This window comes from Lynx canadensis, chromosome E1 (assembly GCF_007474595.2).
Source record: "Lynx canadensis isolate LIC74 chromosome E1, mLynCan4.pri.v2, whole genome shotgun sequence".
Taxonomy (NCBI): domain Eukaryota; kingdom Metazoa; phylum Chordata; class Mammalia; order Carnivora; family Felidae; genus Lynx; species Lynx canadensis.
The window spans coordinates 22,556,456-22,571,400 of NC_044316.2; the positions used below are offsets into that span (position 1 = coordinate 22,556,456).

The following is a 14,945-nucleotide window of genomic DNA, read 5'->3' on the forward strand; positions in this document are numbered from 1 at the left end:
ATCAGTGATGAAAAAATAACTGTGATGATTAAAAGGATAAAGAATATACTAATTCAGCTCCTAAGAATATTATAATTATGATGTATTCTTGTTGTTTTATGAATACTACTAAAATATAGAGCAACAGGTTAAGGGCTATTAATGTGTTCTTCCTGGTCCCCCCTGCCCCTTCCCTTTTTCCCTGCAGGTGGGACAGTCGTTCATCCCATCATCAGTGCCTGCAACCTTCGCTCCTTCACCTACTCCTGCTGTGGTCAGCAGTGGTTTGAATGACCTGTTTGAACTCTCCACAGGGATAGGCATGGCACCTGGTGGATATGTGGCTCCTAAGGCTGTAAGTAAAGCAATACTTTCGTAATGAACAAGACCTGAATAACTTGGCATTTTTTGTTACTTCCACTGATAATAAATCCGAAGTTTGGGCCCTTGTCCTAGAGGATTTAAGAGGAAGATAAAAAGTGGTCTAAAATTTGGCAATAAGAAGCACTGTAGCATCCTCATTAACCATTTTTATAATTAGACTTAAAATTAGAAGTATTGAATATTTGTGTTTTGTTCTTGTGTAGAAATGTTGTCTGGTTTGTCAACGCTGATGTCAGTCTAGTATAAATCCAGTTAACAATGCAACAGCAGGGTCAGGGAGGGTAGAATACACTAGAGGGGTAACGTTTTTACTTGTCATCCTTTCCATTCCCTGTTTCAGTTGGTATTACAGATGGATTCTACTACACTAGTTGCTCACATCAGCCTTCCTGGGTTTTAGTGTACGTTTTTAGAGTGCTGATTTAGGTTTCTGTCATTGGTGCTTTTCTAGTCTCAGCCTTGCTTAATGTCATGCTCAGACTGAAATTCAAAAAGGGAAACTCACTGTAAGTGAAGCTTACTTCACCCTTTGGTGAAGTACCATCCAGCTAGGCTCAGTCTCTTGTAGTTGCCTTTCTGAGGGACAACCTGCCTGTCTGTTTCCTAAATTCTCTACCTGCTCACCTGACTCGTGGAGGATCCCTGCTACAGAAATATAGACCAGTTGTCCATTCCAAGGGTCATAACTTGATCTACACAGCAGCTGAAGAGAGAAGCCAAAAATAGGATTTAAAACTGAACCATAATGTTTTGGCACAATACAGTAGCTTTGTTGTGAGGTTTCTGTGTTGGATATTATCCCATAGACTTTTCATTGTTGATTAAAAGATTATCTAATGCATTTTTTTACTAATATTAAAGTAATACATACAAATGACAAATGTAAATAATGCGGAAATAACAGATGGAAAATTAAGTCTTTCTGCTCCACTTTCTCGTAGATAGCCCCTATTAACTTTTGTGTGTTCTATAAGAACATATACCTATGTCTATGTCCTTTAACAGTACTAATGTCAATGGAATATACTGTTTTCCATCTTGTTTTTTCTCTGCTGTATTCTTTTGAATGTCTGTATCCACTGTATTGATGTACCACAACTTATTTAATCATTCCCCTGTTGATGGACATACAGGTTATTCCCTTAGTCCTACCATACTCCTCCCTCTTTCTTTGTCATTATAGCACTGCAGCAAACATCTTTGTGTATGTATAGTGTGGTATATATATAACTATTAAAATAGACATTCTCTGGGGCGCCTGGTTGGCTCAGTCAATTGAGCATCTGACTCTTGATTTCAGCTTAGGTCATGATCTCACGGTTTGTGGGGGTGAGCCCTGTCCAGCTCTGTTTTGACAGTGGAGCTTGCTTAGGATTCTCTCTCGCCCTCTCTCTCTCTCTCTCTCTCTGCCCCACCCCACTTGCACTCTGTCCCTCTCTCTCAAAAAATAAATAAACATTAAAAAATAAAATAAGTATTCTCAACTTACCTTCTAAAAGGAGACTTCAAATTACATTCCCAGCAGCACAATGCAAAGTGCCAGGTTGCTTATATTCTCCATTAAGGGTTATTGACTTTTAGGATTTTTGACCCTCTGATAGATGAAAAATATCTTATGGTTGTTTTGTTTTATTTTCTTCTTCTCCTTTATTTCTTTAGTGTGGCCAAATATGTTCCCAAGTTTATTCACTACCCACTGATGCTTTGGTATTTAGTCTTTGGTGGTCAGAACAATTCATGAATTTTCTGATTTTTTTTTTTTTCTTAATTAACTCTTACAGTCCAGGGGTTTCTGGGGCCAGGGGTGGGTTATGGATGAATTATATAGAAAGGATAGACATTCAAATTATTTAAACAACATCTAAGTACTATTTACCGGAAGCTATAGCAAGAGTTAAAAATCTATGTAAGACATGGTCTTTGTCCTTAAGACTACTGATAATAGTTTTGGTGATGATTAAAAGAAAAGTCTTCAAAGATACAGACATACTATTTTCATTAGTAGATTCAGTTTCTTCACTTTTAAGCCTGTTACCAAAAGTGCCAATAAAAAAAACCAAACACATTATACTCATTGAAGTTTTTCTTTTCCTTGCCTATACAGTTGGTAGCAGTACTCAAGCAGTAAAATGACCAAGTTGAACAGAAATGGAGAAGTAGCCAGGGTTACTCATATACTGTGTGTGTGTGTGTGTGTGTGTGTGTGTGTGTGTGTGTGTGTGTTTGGTTTGGTTCTTTAATTGAGGATGATCTCAAAATTCAGAAAATATGACATTATCCGGAGACTTTTGGCTCTAACTTGATATTTATGGTATAAAAATCACCATAATTTCCTAAAGAAGCGAAATCTTAATTTAATCTTTATATATTCAAAACAAAGAGCATGAAGATAAATCTTGTGTGGTTCCATTGAGCTTTATACTGTCTTTTAGGTCTGGCTGCCTGCAGTAAAAGCTAAAGGGTTGGAGATTTCTGGAACATTTACTCACCGCCAAGGACACATCTATATGGAAATGAACTTCACCAACAAAGCTCTGCAGCATATGACAGATTTTGCAATCCAGTTTAACAAGAATAGGTAAGAAGTCTGAGTCCTTGGCTCAATCACTAAACAGCATTGTGCCTTGTGTCCAACAAGAGAATGTTCCATTTAACAATACGTTAGATATGCAGGTCAGAAGGGCGCCTGGGTGGCTCAGTTGGTTAAGCAGCTGACTGCCAGCTCAGGTCATGATCTCATGGTTCATGGGTTCAAGCCCCACATCAGGCTTTGTGCTGACAGCTTGGAGCCTGGAGCCTGCTTTGGATTCTATATCTCACTCTTTTTGCCCCTTCCCTGCTCGTACTCACTCACTCTCTCTCTCTCTCTCTCTCAAAAATAAATAAACAATGGGGCGCCTGGGTGGCGCAGTCGGTTAAGCGTCCGACTTCAGCCAGGTCACGATCTCGCGGTCCGGGAGTTCGAGCCCCGCGTCGGGCTCTGGGCTGATGGCTCAGAGCCTGGAGCCTGTTTCCGATTCTGTGTCTCCCTCTCTCTCTGCCCCTCCCCCGTTCATGCTCTGTCTCTCTCTGTCCCAAAATAAATTAACGTGAAAAAAAAAAAAAAATTTAAAAAAAAAAAATAAATAAATAAACATTAAAAAAAAAAAAAAAACAACTCTCATGTAGGCAGATGTTGAGTATAGAGTGAGTGCTGGCTCTTGTGTGTCTGTTCACTTGTCACCTTCAACTCTGGAAGCCCTGAGGAATTTTCTTGAGAAATTTATTCATATGGAATAAGGAAATCAGAACTTACTGTCTTCTTAAAGGATTCTAGGACTAGAATGTTTTTAATAAACCATTTACAAAAAAAAAAAATTCTAATTGAAATCCATTTATTCATTCAACAAATAATTGTTTAGCATCTATGTGCCAGACATTCCTAGGTGCTGGTGCTAAAGTAGTGAACAAAACAAATGTCTGTCCAAATCCCACATTTTGGTGGGAAAAATGAACATACTTTGATTTATGTAAGATATTTGAAAGATAGTATACCTGTTAGCTGAATATATAGGCTGACAATCTGCTTTGCCTTAATAAGGAAGAGAACATGAAAATGTAAAATATTGATGTCCTGTAGTTCTGAAGCATCACTGTTCATTATTAAATATTGTGGTTCAGGAAACTGCCTGCTAGACTTTGATGGCAGATTCATAAATACAAGATATTTAAACTTGTTTCTAACAAAGTAGTAATTGGACCCCATAAAGCAGATTTAATAAAATTTGTTGATGACAGCTTGCATCGGCGACTGTCTTACTTACTTCTAAGCATTTGGAAATAACTTCTATACCCTAGATTTGAAAGTTGGCACATTAGAAATCACTTAAGTGTCTAGAGAGAAGACTTTCTCAGGTTAGTTCTGTTTCCAGCTATTTTCAGGGAGCTGGCCAGGTTAAAAGCCAAGGCTGATGGACAGATTTGTTGTAATAATGGCAGTCTGCATAGCCTATCTTCATACTCATATCTATTTGTGTTTGCTTTTTTTTTAAGTCTGATATTGAGAAAACCTTATGTCTTTGTTGATGGTTCTGCTTTTTTTTTTTTTTTATAAAATTCCGTTAGTCCCTGTTTTCTGTGAAGATAGTCTCTTGATTTCCTACTGTAACTTGTATTTATTCTGCCCCCCACATTGCCTAATGTCAATAGTACTATCTCTCTTTGGATTTACTTTTGTACCTGAAGTATACTTAAAATTCTACTACTTGATTTGTCATCTTTGAAGTCCATTTATGACAGATGAGAGATGAGGCCAAGAGCTTATTTTTCTTTTTTCTACACACTTCCCCCCCCCCCCTTTTTTTTGTTTTAACCTTTATCCCCATCTTTGTTTTGGCTTGGATTTGTGCTTACTGCCAGTCCTTTTATTTAAGTTGTCCTTTCTTGAGGACATGTCCTTTCTTGAGGTATGCTCCTCAAAGGGGGCTCATGTAAACAGCAGTCCTGTGAATTAGACACTCTTTTTGTGGTTAAAACTATGACCTTTATCCTTGAAAGTCCTTGACTCAAATTCTTTGTTTCACTCCCTTGTCTTTTGTCATTGAATGTTCCTGTGGAAAAGTCTATGGCCAGCCTCATTTTTCCCCATGTTAGTGTGTAAGTGATGACATCATTTTGTCTGGCTGCCCAAAATTTTGAGGTCCAATAATTTTATTAGGATATTCCCAATATTAACCAATCTTTGTCAGTTTTTCCTGGAATAAGGTGTGCCTATTCTATGTGTACATCCAAGTCCTTTACTTCAAGAAAATTTTTAGGGTTATATGTTTAAATTTTTATACTGTTCCATTGTTTAGATTTTCCTTTTCGGAGAACTATGTTTTTATTAACTCTTTTTTGTCTATCTTTTATAAATGCTTTTTTCCTAATTTTTTCTTCTGTATAAATATTATATATATATATATACATATATTTTATGACTTTTTTTTATTCATAACTCGAACGCTATTATCGTACCAAAATTTTCTTTATATCATTAAATTCTTTAATATTATTAAACACCCAATCAGTGGGTTTTTATGGTGGTGTAATGTTCTTGCACAGTTTGCTTTGTCTGAACAGGGTTCCTAATAAGGTCCCCATACATGCCAATTGGTTGATTGTGTCTTGTCTCTCCAGACCTATAGGTTTCTCTTCTTTTTTTCTTGAATCTATTTGTAGAAGAAATTACATATTTTTATTTATGGAGTTTTCCACAATCTAGGTTTTGCTGATACATCTGTAAATTGGAGGCAGATATATAGGCTTGATTAGATTTAGACTTGATCTTCTGGCAAGATTGCTACATGGATGGCAGTGATTTTATTCTCTATGTCTCTTACTGTGTTTACCATGGTGTCTCTTGTTCTTTGTAACTCTCCCTAGCACTGTAATTGTATTTTTTCTGTAATTTTTTATAAGTGATGAAGTCGTCTCCATCTGGTTTCTTTTGCTTAGGATAATGCTTTGTGATGTATCAGTAGTCTGTCCATTTTATTGCTGAGTGGTATCCATTGAGGAGTGTACCACAATTTGTTTACCTTTTACCAGTTGGTGGAATTTAGGGTTGTTTCCAGTTTTATATTTTATGATTAAAGTTGCTTTGACTATTTCATATACAAGACTTTGGTGGATATATGTTTTCAGTTTTCCTGGGGAATTACCTAGCAGTGGTATTGCAGGGTCATATGGTAAGTGTGAAAATTTTAGCTATTCTATATCCTTACCAATTTTAGCCATTCTTATGGATTTATAGTAACTTGCATATAATTTATTTCTCATTTTAATTTTCATTCTCCTGGCCCCATAGATTGAGTGTCTGACTCTTGATCTCAGTTCAGGTCTTGATCTCAGGGTCGTGAGTTCAAGCCCCATGTTGGGCTCTGTGCTGGGCATGAAGCCTACTTTAAAAAAAAAAAAAATTTTTTTTTTCATTCCCCTAATGACTAATGATATTGAGCAGTTTTTTTCATCAGCGTATTGACCATTCTTCTTTAGTGAAATATCTGCTCAGATCTTTCTTTTTTAATTGTTTTATTATCAAGTAGTATAAGTTCTTTGTATATTCTAGATACAAGTCCTTTATCAGATATATGTCTTGCATATACTTTTTGTGGCTTTATTTTCTTAACTGTCTTTCAAAAAGCAAAAGTTTTTTATTGCTTATACTCTTTGTGTTTTTAAGAAATCTTTGTCGGATCCATGGTTACAAAGGTGGTTTCTTTCTGTGTTTTTTTTTTTTTTTTTTTTTTTTTCATAGAAATGTTCTAGATTTAGCTTCTACATTAACTTCTGTTATCCATTTTGAGGTAATTTTTAATGGTGTAAAAGTAAGAGTCAAAGTAAACTTTGTTTTCCATAATAACCCTTGAAATCAGATACTATAAACTCTTTGTTCTTTTTCAATACTGTTTTGGCTATTCTAGGTCCTTTGCCTGCTGGGATTTTGATTGAGAGTGCAGTAAATATGCAGATCAATTTGGCAGAATATTGACTTCAAACAGTATTGAGTTCTAATCCATCAGCTTGCTTCATGTATTTACTTAGATCGTCTTTAATGTCTGTCTGCACTGTTTATAATTTCTCATGTATACCTCTTGCACATCTGTTGTCAGATTTAAGTATTTCATGGTTTTGATGTCGTAAATAGCATTCTTTTCATCTTAATATTTGTTTCTTACTAGTATATAGAAGTAGAATTGATTTTTGTATATTGAAGTCATATCTTGCAACTTTGTTATACTTTTTTTTATTCTTTTCTGAGTTTTATTGACTCTCCTTTACCTTCTCCTGCTGTCTGGCCATCTCTTCCCCAGGTGCTTCCTTCACTGTTGTGTCCTCCTTTGGTAGCTGCAGTTGCTTTATTATGTGTATTTTCCCCTTAACTTCCTGTATAAATGTTTCATAATTTCCATTGTTTTTACGGCAAATCATTTTCAAGTATGTTTTGTTTGTCAATAAGGAAGTTTGTACTGCTGTTTTTCCACTTTTATGTAATAGTGTCTTTGAATGTGTGCTGTGCTTACACCATTTTGATACTCCTTTTTTAATCAGTTGGAACTTGTAAGACTAGCTTAGCAGGAGACTCCTGTAGATGAGGAAGATAAGCCAGGGTCATTTTTTAGGCTTTGCTGCTCAGAGACTCTCCCTCTTTACTGCCGTGTGGCTACAACTCCTTTACCTCTCAGAACCTGACTTTATTAAAGAATACTTTTTATTTCAATCCTGAGCTCTACAGATTTCCTTATTGGTCTCTACCTCTGTCTTCTAAGGTATCTGTTTCCCCTTTAGAAGGTAGTGCTTTTTTTTTTTTTTTTTTTTTTTAATGTTTATTCATTTTTGAGGAAGAGAGCATGAGCAGGGAAGGGGGAGAGACAGAGAAAGGGACAGAGGATCTGAAGCAGGCTCTGCTCTGACAGCAGCAAGCCCAGTGTGGGACTCGAATTCACGAACCTGGAGATCATGACCTGAGCCAAAGTAGGAAGCTCAACCAGCTGAGCCACCCAAGTGCCCCTGAAGGTGTTGCTTTTTTGAGCTCTATCACCTCCAGGCCCCACTGGGGATTTTCCACCTTCTTTCTTCATCTCACCTCTGTGTTGTTTCCTGTTTGATCTTTGGCCTACTCACAGCACTTGGCACCAGAATGGGGGGGGGGGGGTTCTCTTCTGAGAATGGGTATTTCCCATCAGTATGTGAGGCCTGCTACCTACCACTAGTTGCCTCTGAACTCGTGCGTTTGCACTGCACCTTTCTCTCTCTCACTGGTTCTGCTCATCTTGTGTGCTTTGGCCACACTTTAATATAATTGGGAATTTGTAGGTTTTCTCTAGCTTATAATTTTGCAGAAGATGAAGCTGTAGATTAGTAAGGAATTTTTCCCTCCTTTGTTTCTTCTATATCATTTCTAAGAAGAGCATTTAGAAGATTAGGCTGATGGCGTGTTTCTATCCTGATACTGCTTTCTTGACAGAGTTTGCTGACCAGGAGAGCAAGATCATAAGAGCAGAATGGCTTTTTGATCTACAAATGTTACACCAAAATGAGTGATGTTTATTCTCAGGATCACTTTATTATTACATTTTGATATTCTATAGCATAGTTTAGGAAAAAGAGAGTGTTTCTTCTGCCATCCTGTGACTCTTGAAAGATGTTAGCTATGTAAGCTCTGTATTTATTTTATATAATCTTAAGTGTTCTTTCCCCTAAGAATTATCTAAGAAAAGATATTTAAAAAAAAAAAAAGAGAAACAGAGACTTATTAAATCTGTCCCTCTAGTTGTGTGAAAACATAAGAAACTAACAAAGTAATTCTGTACTTATGTTTTCTCCTTCCTCAAATCCATTTCATGGGAAACAAGGGTTATATTGTAATCAGTGTTATAGGAAATTAGAATTGAGCACCTTGGTTCCTGCTATTCCTTCCATTTAATTTTTTTTTTTTTATTATGTTTTCAAGGCATCTGGGTGGCTCAGTTGGTTAAGTGTCTGACTGTTGGTTTTGTCTCAGGTCATGACCTCATAATTCATGAGATTGAGCCCCACATCAAGCTCTGTGCTGACAGCATGGAGCCTGCTTGGGATTCTCTCTGCCCCTCCCCTGCTGTCTGTCTGTCTGTCTCTCTCTCTCTCTCTCTCTCTCTCTCTCTCAAAATAAATAAATAAATAAAATTAAAAATTAAAAATATGTTTTCTTGATATGGAGTAAAGAGCCACTGGAACCCAAAGATGTGCTGAAATCCTGCCTCCTGGTTAACCTCTGGAATTTCTTCATTCTCTTTCCTAGCTTTGGTGTCATCCCCAGCACTCCTCTGGCCATCCATACACCACTGATGCCAAACCAGAGCATTGATGTCTCCCTGCCTCTCAACACCTTGGGCCCAGTCATGAAAATGGAGCCTCTGAATAACCTCCAGGTTAGAGTTTTACTTCACTCAGGGATGAGCTTGATTATCTTCCCAATTTTATTTTATTTATATATAACACAACTCCTCTCTCTTCCTTATATTAGGTTTGGTCATGGAATATTCAGGTTTGAAATAACTATGGAGAAGAGTTTTATTTTTTATTTAAAAGAAAAACACGTCAGAGCAGTGCCTGGCTGACTCAGTCAGTAGAACATGCAACTCTTGATCTTGGGGTCATGAGTTCAAGCTCCACATTGGGCATAGAGTTTATTTTGTTTTATTTTTTTTTTAATTTTTTTTTTTTTAACGTTTATTTATTTTTGAGACAGAGAGAGACAGAGCATGAATGGGGGAGGGTCAGAGAGAGGGAGACACAGAATCTGAAACAGGCTCCAGGCTCCGAGCTGTCAGCACAGAGCCCGACGTGGGGCTCGAACTCACGGACCGCAAGATCATGACCTGAGCCGAAGTCGGCCACCCAACTGACTGAGCCACTCAGGAGCCCCTGGAGTTTAAACATAAAAACAGATTTTTTTAAAAAGTCCTACATTGACATAGGAAGTTATTCATTATTTTGCTCAACAAACATTTAGAAACTTCTTAAGATCTTATTTACAAACTTCTTTTCTTAAGACTTTTGTAGTGAATTTGTCATTCATATGAGAAAAAATTTCAGTAGAGATTTATATAGAGGTTATCTTTGAGCACACAACCCAAATATAGTTATCTGGATTTAAAGACACCCCCCCCCCCATTAGCACATAACTATGCTAAGTAGCATCTTACAGAAGCTCAGAACTTTAGCAGGTCTACAAGAGCCTCTCAATCTTGAAAATATTGAATTTTTTAGAATGCTTAAGTACTAGCTGAGAGTTTCATTCAGTTTTCATCTGTTTTGAATTTCTCTTTGAAATATAAGCCTTCTGGAGTTCAAGAAACATGAAGGCACAGTAGTAAGCTTGTAAGCTAAAGTGTGGCACTGTTGAAGGGTTATTAATACAGATATAAGCCCTAGGTGTTGGGGATTTGTAAATGCCCACAAGGACAAGAGAGACAGTCTTGGGCCCACCGAAGATGGGGAACTCTAGCTGATCTCTGCACAGAGCTGATACCCTGGAAAGGTAACTCCCTCATTGAAAGGGGACTGGGAAAAGTGTTTCCACTAAGGCAGGTGATGGAAAAGTATCTCTCTGACCAGCGTTCTGGGTGCCCTCTTATGACAAATCCATGGCCCAGTATTTTGCTATACATGGCGTAATATACGGGCGTGTAGTCCAAATATAAAAGCTATTTGGTGAAGTGTTCTCCAAACCAATAAATGAATGTAACATTGGCCCAGGACTGGTGAAACCCAGGGTACCTGGCAGAAGCAAATACAAAGCAATCATTTTGCAAGAGCTCTAAACTTCAGGGCCATCAGGACTCCCACCTGAAAAGAAACTGTCTGTTGACAATGAGTTCACAAATTGAACCATAAAAAGAAGGAAAGGTGTACTGTGAGAGACAGAAGTCACAACAAATCAGAGGACAAGTATTCCTCTTCCACCAAGAACTTGAAATGAATAGTCTGGATGAGACTAAAAATATAAAATATGTTGGAAATGATGAAAGAAAAATATCAACCTTCCACTTCCCAGTCAGGACAGGTGAGATAGCATTGCTCAGTGTTTCTGGAAACACCAGTGTGAGACCTACTACTGGGACACCAGCAGCAGAATTACTTGGAGTTAAAACCCATGTTCTTCTGTAATTTAAATACCAGCGCACCAAGCCTGTTCGCAGGTTCACTACCTCAGTGCCACAGTTAGTTGATGCCTCTTTCTCAGCAAAGGGTATAATGATTCAGAGCAAAGATGAGTGAGTCATGATAGAACTTGGCTCAGACTAGAAGAACAAAACAAGACTTACTGTGCAGATGGAGCTGGCTGTTACTATGACGAGAGCAGTGTGTTAAGGGGCTTTTCCAGCACAGAATCCTGAAGTAAGGAACTAACCCAAATCTCCATCTGCTCCCTTTCCACTGAGACCTAACCTCCTGTTGGCCCATAGAGCCTCCAGCATAATATTTGAGGACAGTCGGCAAGAATGCTTTACTTTAGGAGTAGGATAGGGAATTTGGGTCACAGAAACCAGGGCAAATTTTCTGCTCTTAGAACAAAAAGGAAACAATAAAGAAATGAATGTTAGTTTACTTTCCTATTTGAATTTCCATTTTTCATTCAGTGAAATGAACATCTGGAATAACGAACCCTCATAAGAGCAGTTGATTCTTAGTCCAAATCCCTCCCTCAAAAGTGTTGATTAGGACTTATAAGTATTTGTTTTTGCAAACCTGAAGTTATAAGAAGCAAACATTTAAAAAGTTTCCATCTAAGTAGAGTGTAACAAAGCATCTCAGCTTTCTCTAGGAGAAAAAAAAAACTTACATCTGTAGTCAAGTACTTATTGTTGGAGTTTTCTCTATGGTTCTCTTCCTTCACGGATGTCATAATTATCGCTGTTTTCTCATTAATTGGCATTTCCCAGTGGAGAAGATAAGTAAAAACTTAAAAGAGAAAAACTTTTTTCCCTATGAGCAGCTCTATTTAATGTCTGCTGGTGGGAGTTGAAAGTTATGGCTAGTTTTAAGGTGGGTGGGTTTCTGTAGATTTCAGCTTCCATTCTGCCCTTGTCCCAGTATGAACAAAAAGAATCCAGTATTAACTCCAACAAATTTAGATCATGAAGATCTAGGATAAAGCCAGATAAAAATTGATTGACATTTAAACATTATATTTGCATAAGTGTTTAAATTCAAGAACTCATGTAGGAAAATTAGTACTTTTCTACACTTTAGACTATAAAATCAGAAAGAGAAAACGTTTGGGGTTGGAGGAAACGAAATTTTGAATGCAGTGTGGGTTTAACTATTTTGGCTGATTTGATATCAATATATAGGACAAATAAACCCAGCTGCTAGAATTTAATGTAGCACTTAGTACAAAAACTTTTCATTGTAATGCTCATCAGACTACTTACTCACAGCCTGTCTGAAACACTATTGAAAGGTTGAAAAGACACTGTTCCCTCCTAAAATGTAAAATAGATTATACCTTAGAGACAAGAATTAAATACCTAGTAGAGGTGTGAGCCTAAGAAAATGTCTCCTACTGCACTGATGTTGTTAAAACCTTCATGAATCCAACTTATAAGTATTACACAAAGCAAAGTTTAGCTTGCCTCTGCTGGGATCTTTTGAGTTTATTTATATCATACAATTATATTCTTTGAAAAAGAGACTTGGGGCGCGTGGGTGGCTCAGTCGGTTGGGTGTCTGACTTCGGCTCTGGTCATGATCTCACGGTCTGTGGGTTCAAGCCCCGCATCAGGCTCTGTGCTGACAGCTCAGAGCCTGGAGCCTGTTTCCAATCCTGTGTCTCCCTCTCTCTCTGTCCCTCCCCCACTCTCACTTTGTCTCACTCTGTCTCTCAAAAATAAATAAATATATAAAAAAAAATTAAAAAAAAAAAAAGAAAGAGACTTGATTCCCTCTATTTAAATGAAACCAAAACACTAGCAAATGTCTAAATGAATTATTTCTAAATGAGTCTTCTCTGACATCCTTGACCTTCATTTCATCTGTGTTAGTTGCTTAGAAACATTTTCCCAATATACTTCTTCAAACTTGACACCTGGCAGGCTACTGCTTCAAGTCAGTGTCTGCAAAAAGACAGTAGACTTACAGCGTCACATGTATTCATTCTGGTCTTTGCACAGATGCTGCAGAGTTCTCACAGCTGCTTGGCTTCCCTTCCCACTGGGCTATAAACTCTTTTTTTTTTTTTTTTTTTAATTTTTTTTTTTTCAACGTTTATTTATTTTTGGGACAGAGAGAGACAGAGCACGAATGGGGGAGGGGCAGAGAGAGAGGGAGACACAGAACCGGAAACAGGCTCCAGGCTCTGAGCCATCAGCCCAGAGCCCGACGCGGGGCTCGAACTCAAGGACCGCGAGATCGTGACCTGGCTGAAGTCGGACGCTTAACCGACTGCGCCACCCAGGCGCCCCAGCACTGGGCTATAAACTCTTATGGGATCATTGGTAGCACCATTCTTTCAAGTTTTAATTTTGTCAGGGTTATAAAAAACAGTTTAAAGAGTCAACTGGTTCTATAGTTAATTAAGAAAAACCCAGTCTCCAGCCTTCTCGCCCCGACGTGACCCCTAATTTCTCTTTCCACAGAGTCCATCCCTCTCGCCTCTTTCAGTTGATACCTTTTGCATTTACTTCTCTATGTCTGAATAACATGCTTGTATTGTGACTTCTGAATTTTTCCGTTTTAGGTGTTCCTGTACATCTTTCCCCACTCACTGACATTATCTTCATGCCAATTTCCTCTCCTTCTATTTTCCCTCCTATTCTGCTAGCTCAGAATTTGCTTTAATCAGAGCCCAGTGTTTACATTATTATTGCTGTACTTCAGAGCAGAGCTATAAAGGATAATTATTTTTTTCTCCATAAAACTTTTTATAAGTAGTTAGTTGCATGCTTACCTGTTAATACCTGTCTCTTGTTTGCTTAATTTTTAAGTTTATGTATTTTGAGAGAGCCTGTGCATGAGCAGGGGAGGGGCAGAGAGAGAGGGGGAGAGAGAGAATCCCAAGTAGGCTCTGCACAAAGCAGATCCCAGCGTGGGGCTTGATCCCACAAACCTTGAGATCATGACCTGAGCCAAAATCAGGAGTCAGATACTCAACTGACTGAGCCAACCAGGTGCCCCAGTTTTTTGTGTTTTTAACTATAATTCAGTCCCAACTTCCAATGAAGTCAGAGCCTTCAAACACAGTTTATCACTTTTCACTTTATTGAGGGTCCCCCTCTGGAGTTTTCTGACTTGCTCCATTCTGGACTGGTTTTCTTTTATGTGTGAAACATGGCTGTGATCCTGGGAACTCCCTTCATCACTATTCCACGGTTCATTGCCTTCACCTCTCTTCTATGTTGGGTCTCCTTACTGTATTTTTCTTTTCTTTGTTTACTCCCTCATTTTGATGGAAAACATCCTCCAGTAGCTTCCGAGAATGGTACGTGGAGAATAAAGGTTTTAAAGTTTCACGTGTTTTACGGTGTTTTTATACTTTTTGACAATTACTGTATAGCATTCTAGGTTACAAATCACTTTCCTCCTAGTGTGATGCCATTCTAATTCTGCGCTGTTGTTTCTTATTGACAACTTGTATTATTCTTTATCCGTCATGTTCTGAAAGTTAACAGTGATGTGCCTGAAGAGGTATGAGTCCCTTTTCACCCATTGTACCAGGTACTCATTGGACTTTTTCGAAGTGGAAACTTGAAGCCCAAATTCTGGGTGGTTTTTTGTTTGTTTGTTTGTTTTTTAACTTTTATAGATCTCCCATTATTTGCTTGCCATTTAGATGTTGACCCTTCAGGGAAAATCCCTGTTTTTCCCTCCTATTTTCCATCTCTTTCTCATTTTGCTTTACTTTCTAAAAACTTTTTATGGAAAATTGTTAACATTACAAAAAAGTAAACAGAATAGTGTAATGATATGTATGCCATACCTGTCATTCAGTAATTATCAATCCACAGTTAATATTGTTTCATCTATACCCCTATCCCCAGCCCTACTCCATATTATTTTGAGAAAATATCGACATAGCA

The 14,945-nt window shown here is 37.8% G+C and overlaps 1 protein-coding gene across 3 annotated transcripts in view; it reads left to right on the plus strand.

The window, feature by feature from the left end:
- The window catches only part of AP2B1 (adaptor related protein complex 2 subunit beta 1), a 129,357-nt gene that overhangs the window by 83,053 nt on the left and 31,359 nt on the right, over window positions 1–14,945 (plus strand). For all 3 annotated transcript variants that reach the window (XM_030296903.2, XM_030296905.1, XM_030296904.1), the window contains 3 exons: window positions 188–334; window positions 2,796–2,941; window positions 9,164–9,293. In XM_030296903.2, the coding sequence (XP_030152763.1) occupies window positions 188–334; window positions 2,796–2,941; window positions 9,164–9,293 (423 nt within the window). The remainder of the gene's footprint in view (window positions 1–187; window positions 335–2,795; window positions 2,942–9,163; window positions 9,294–14,945) is intronic.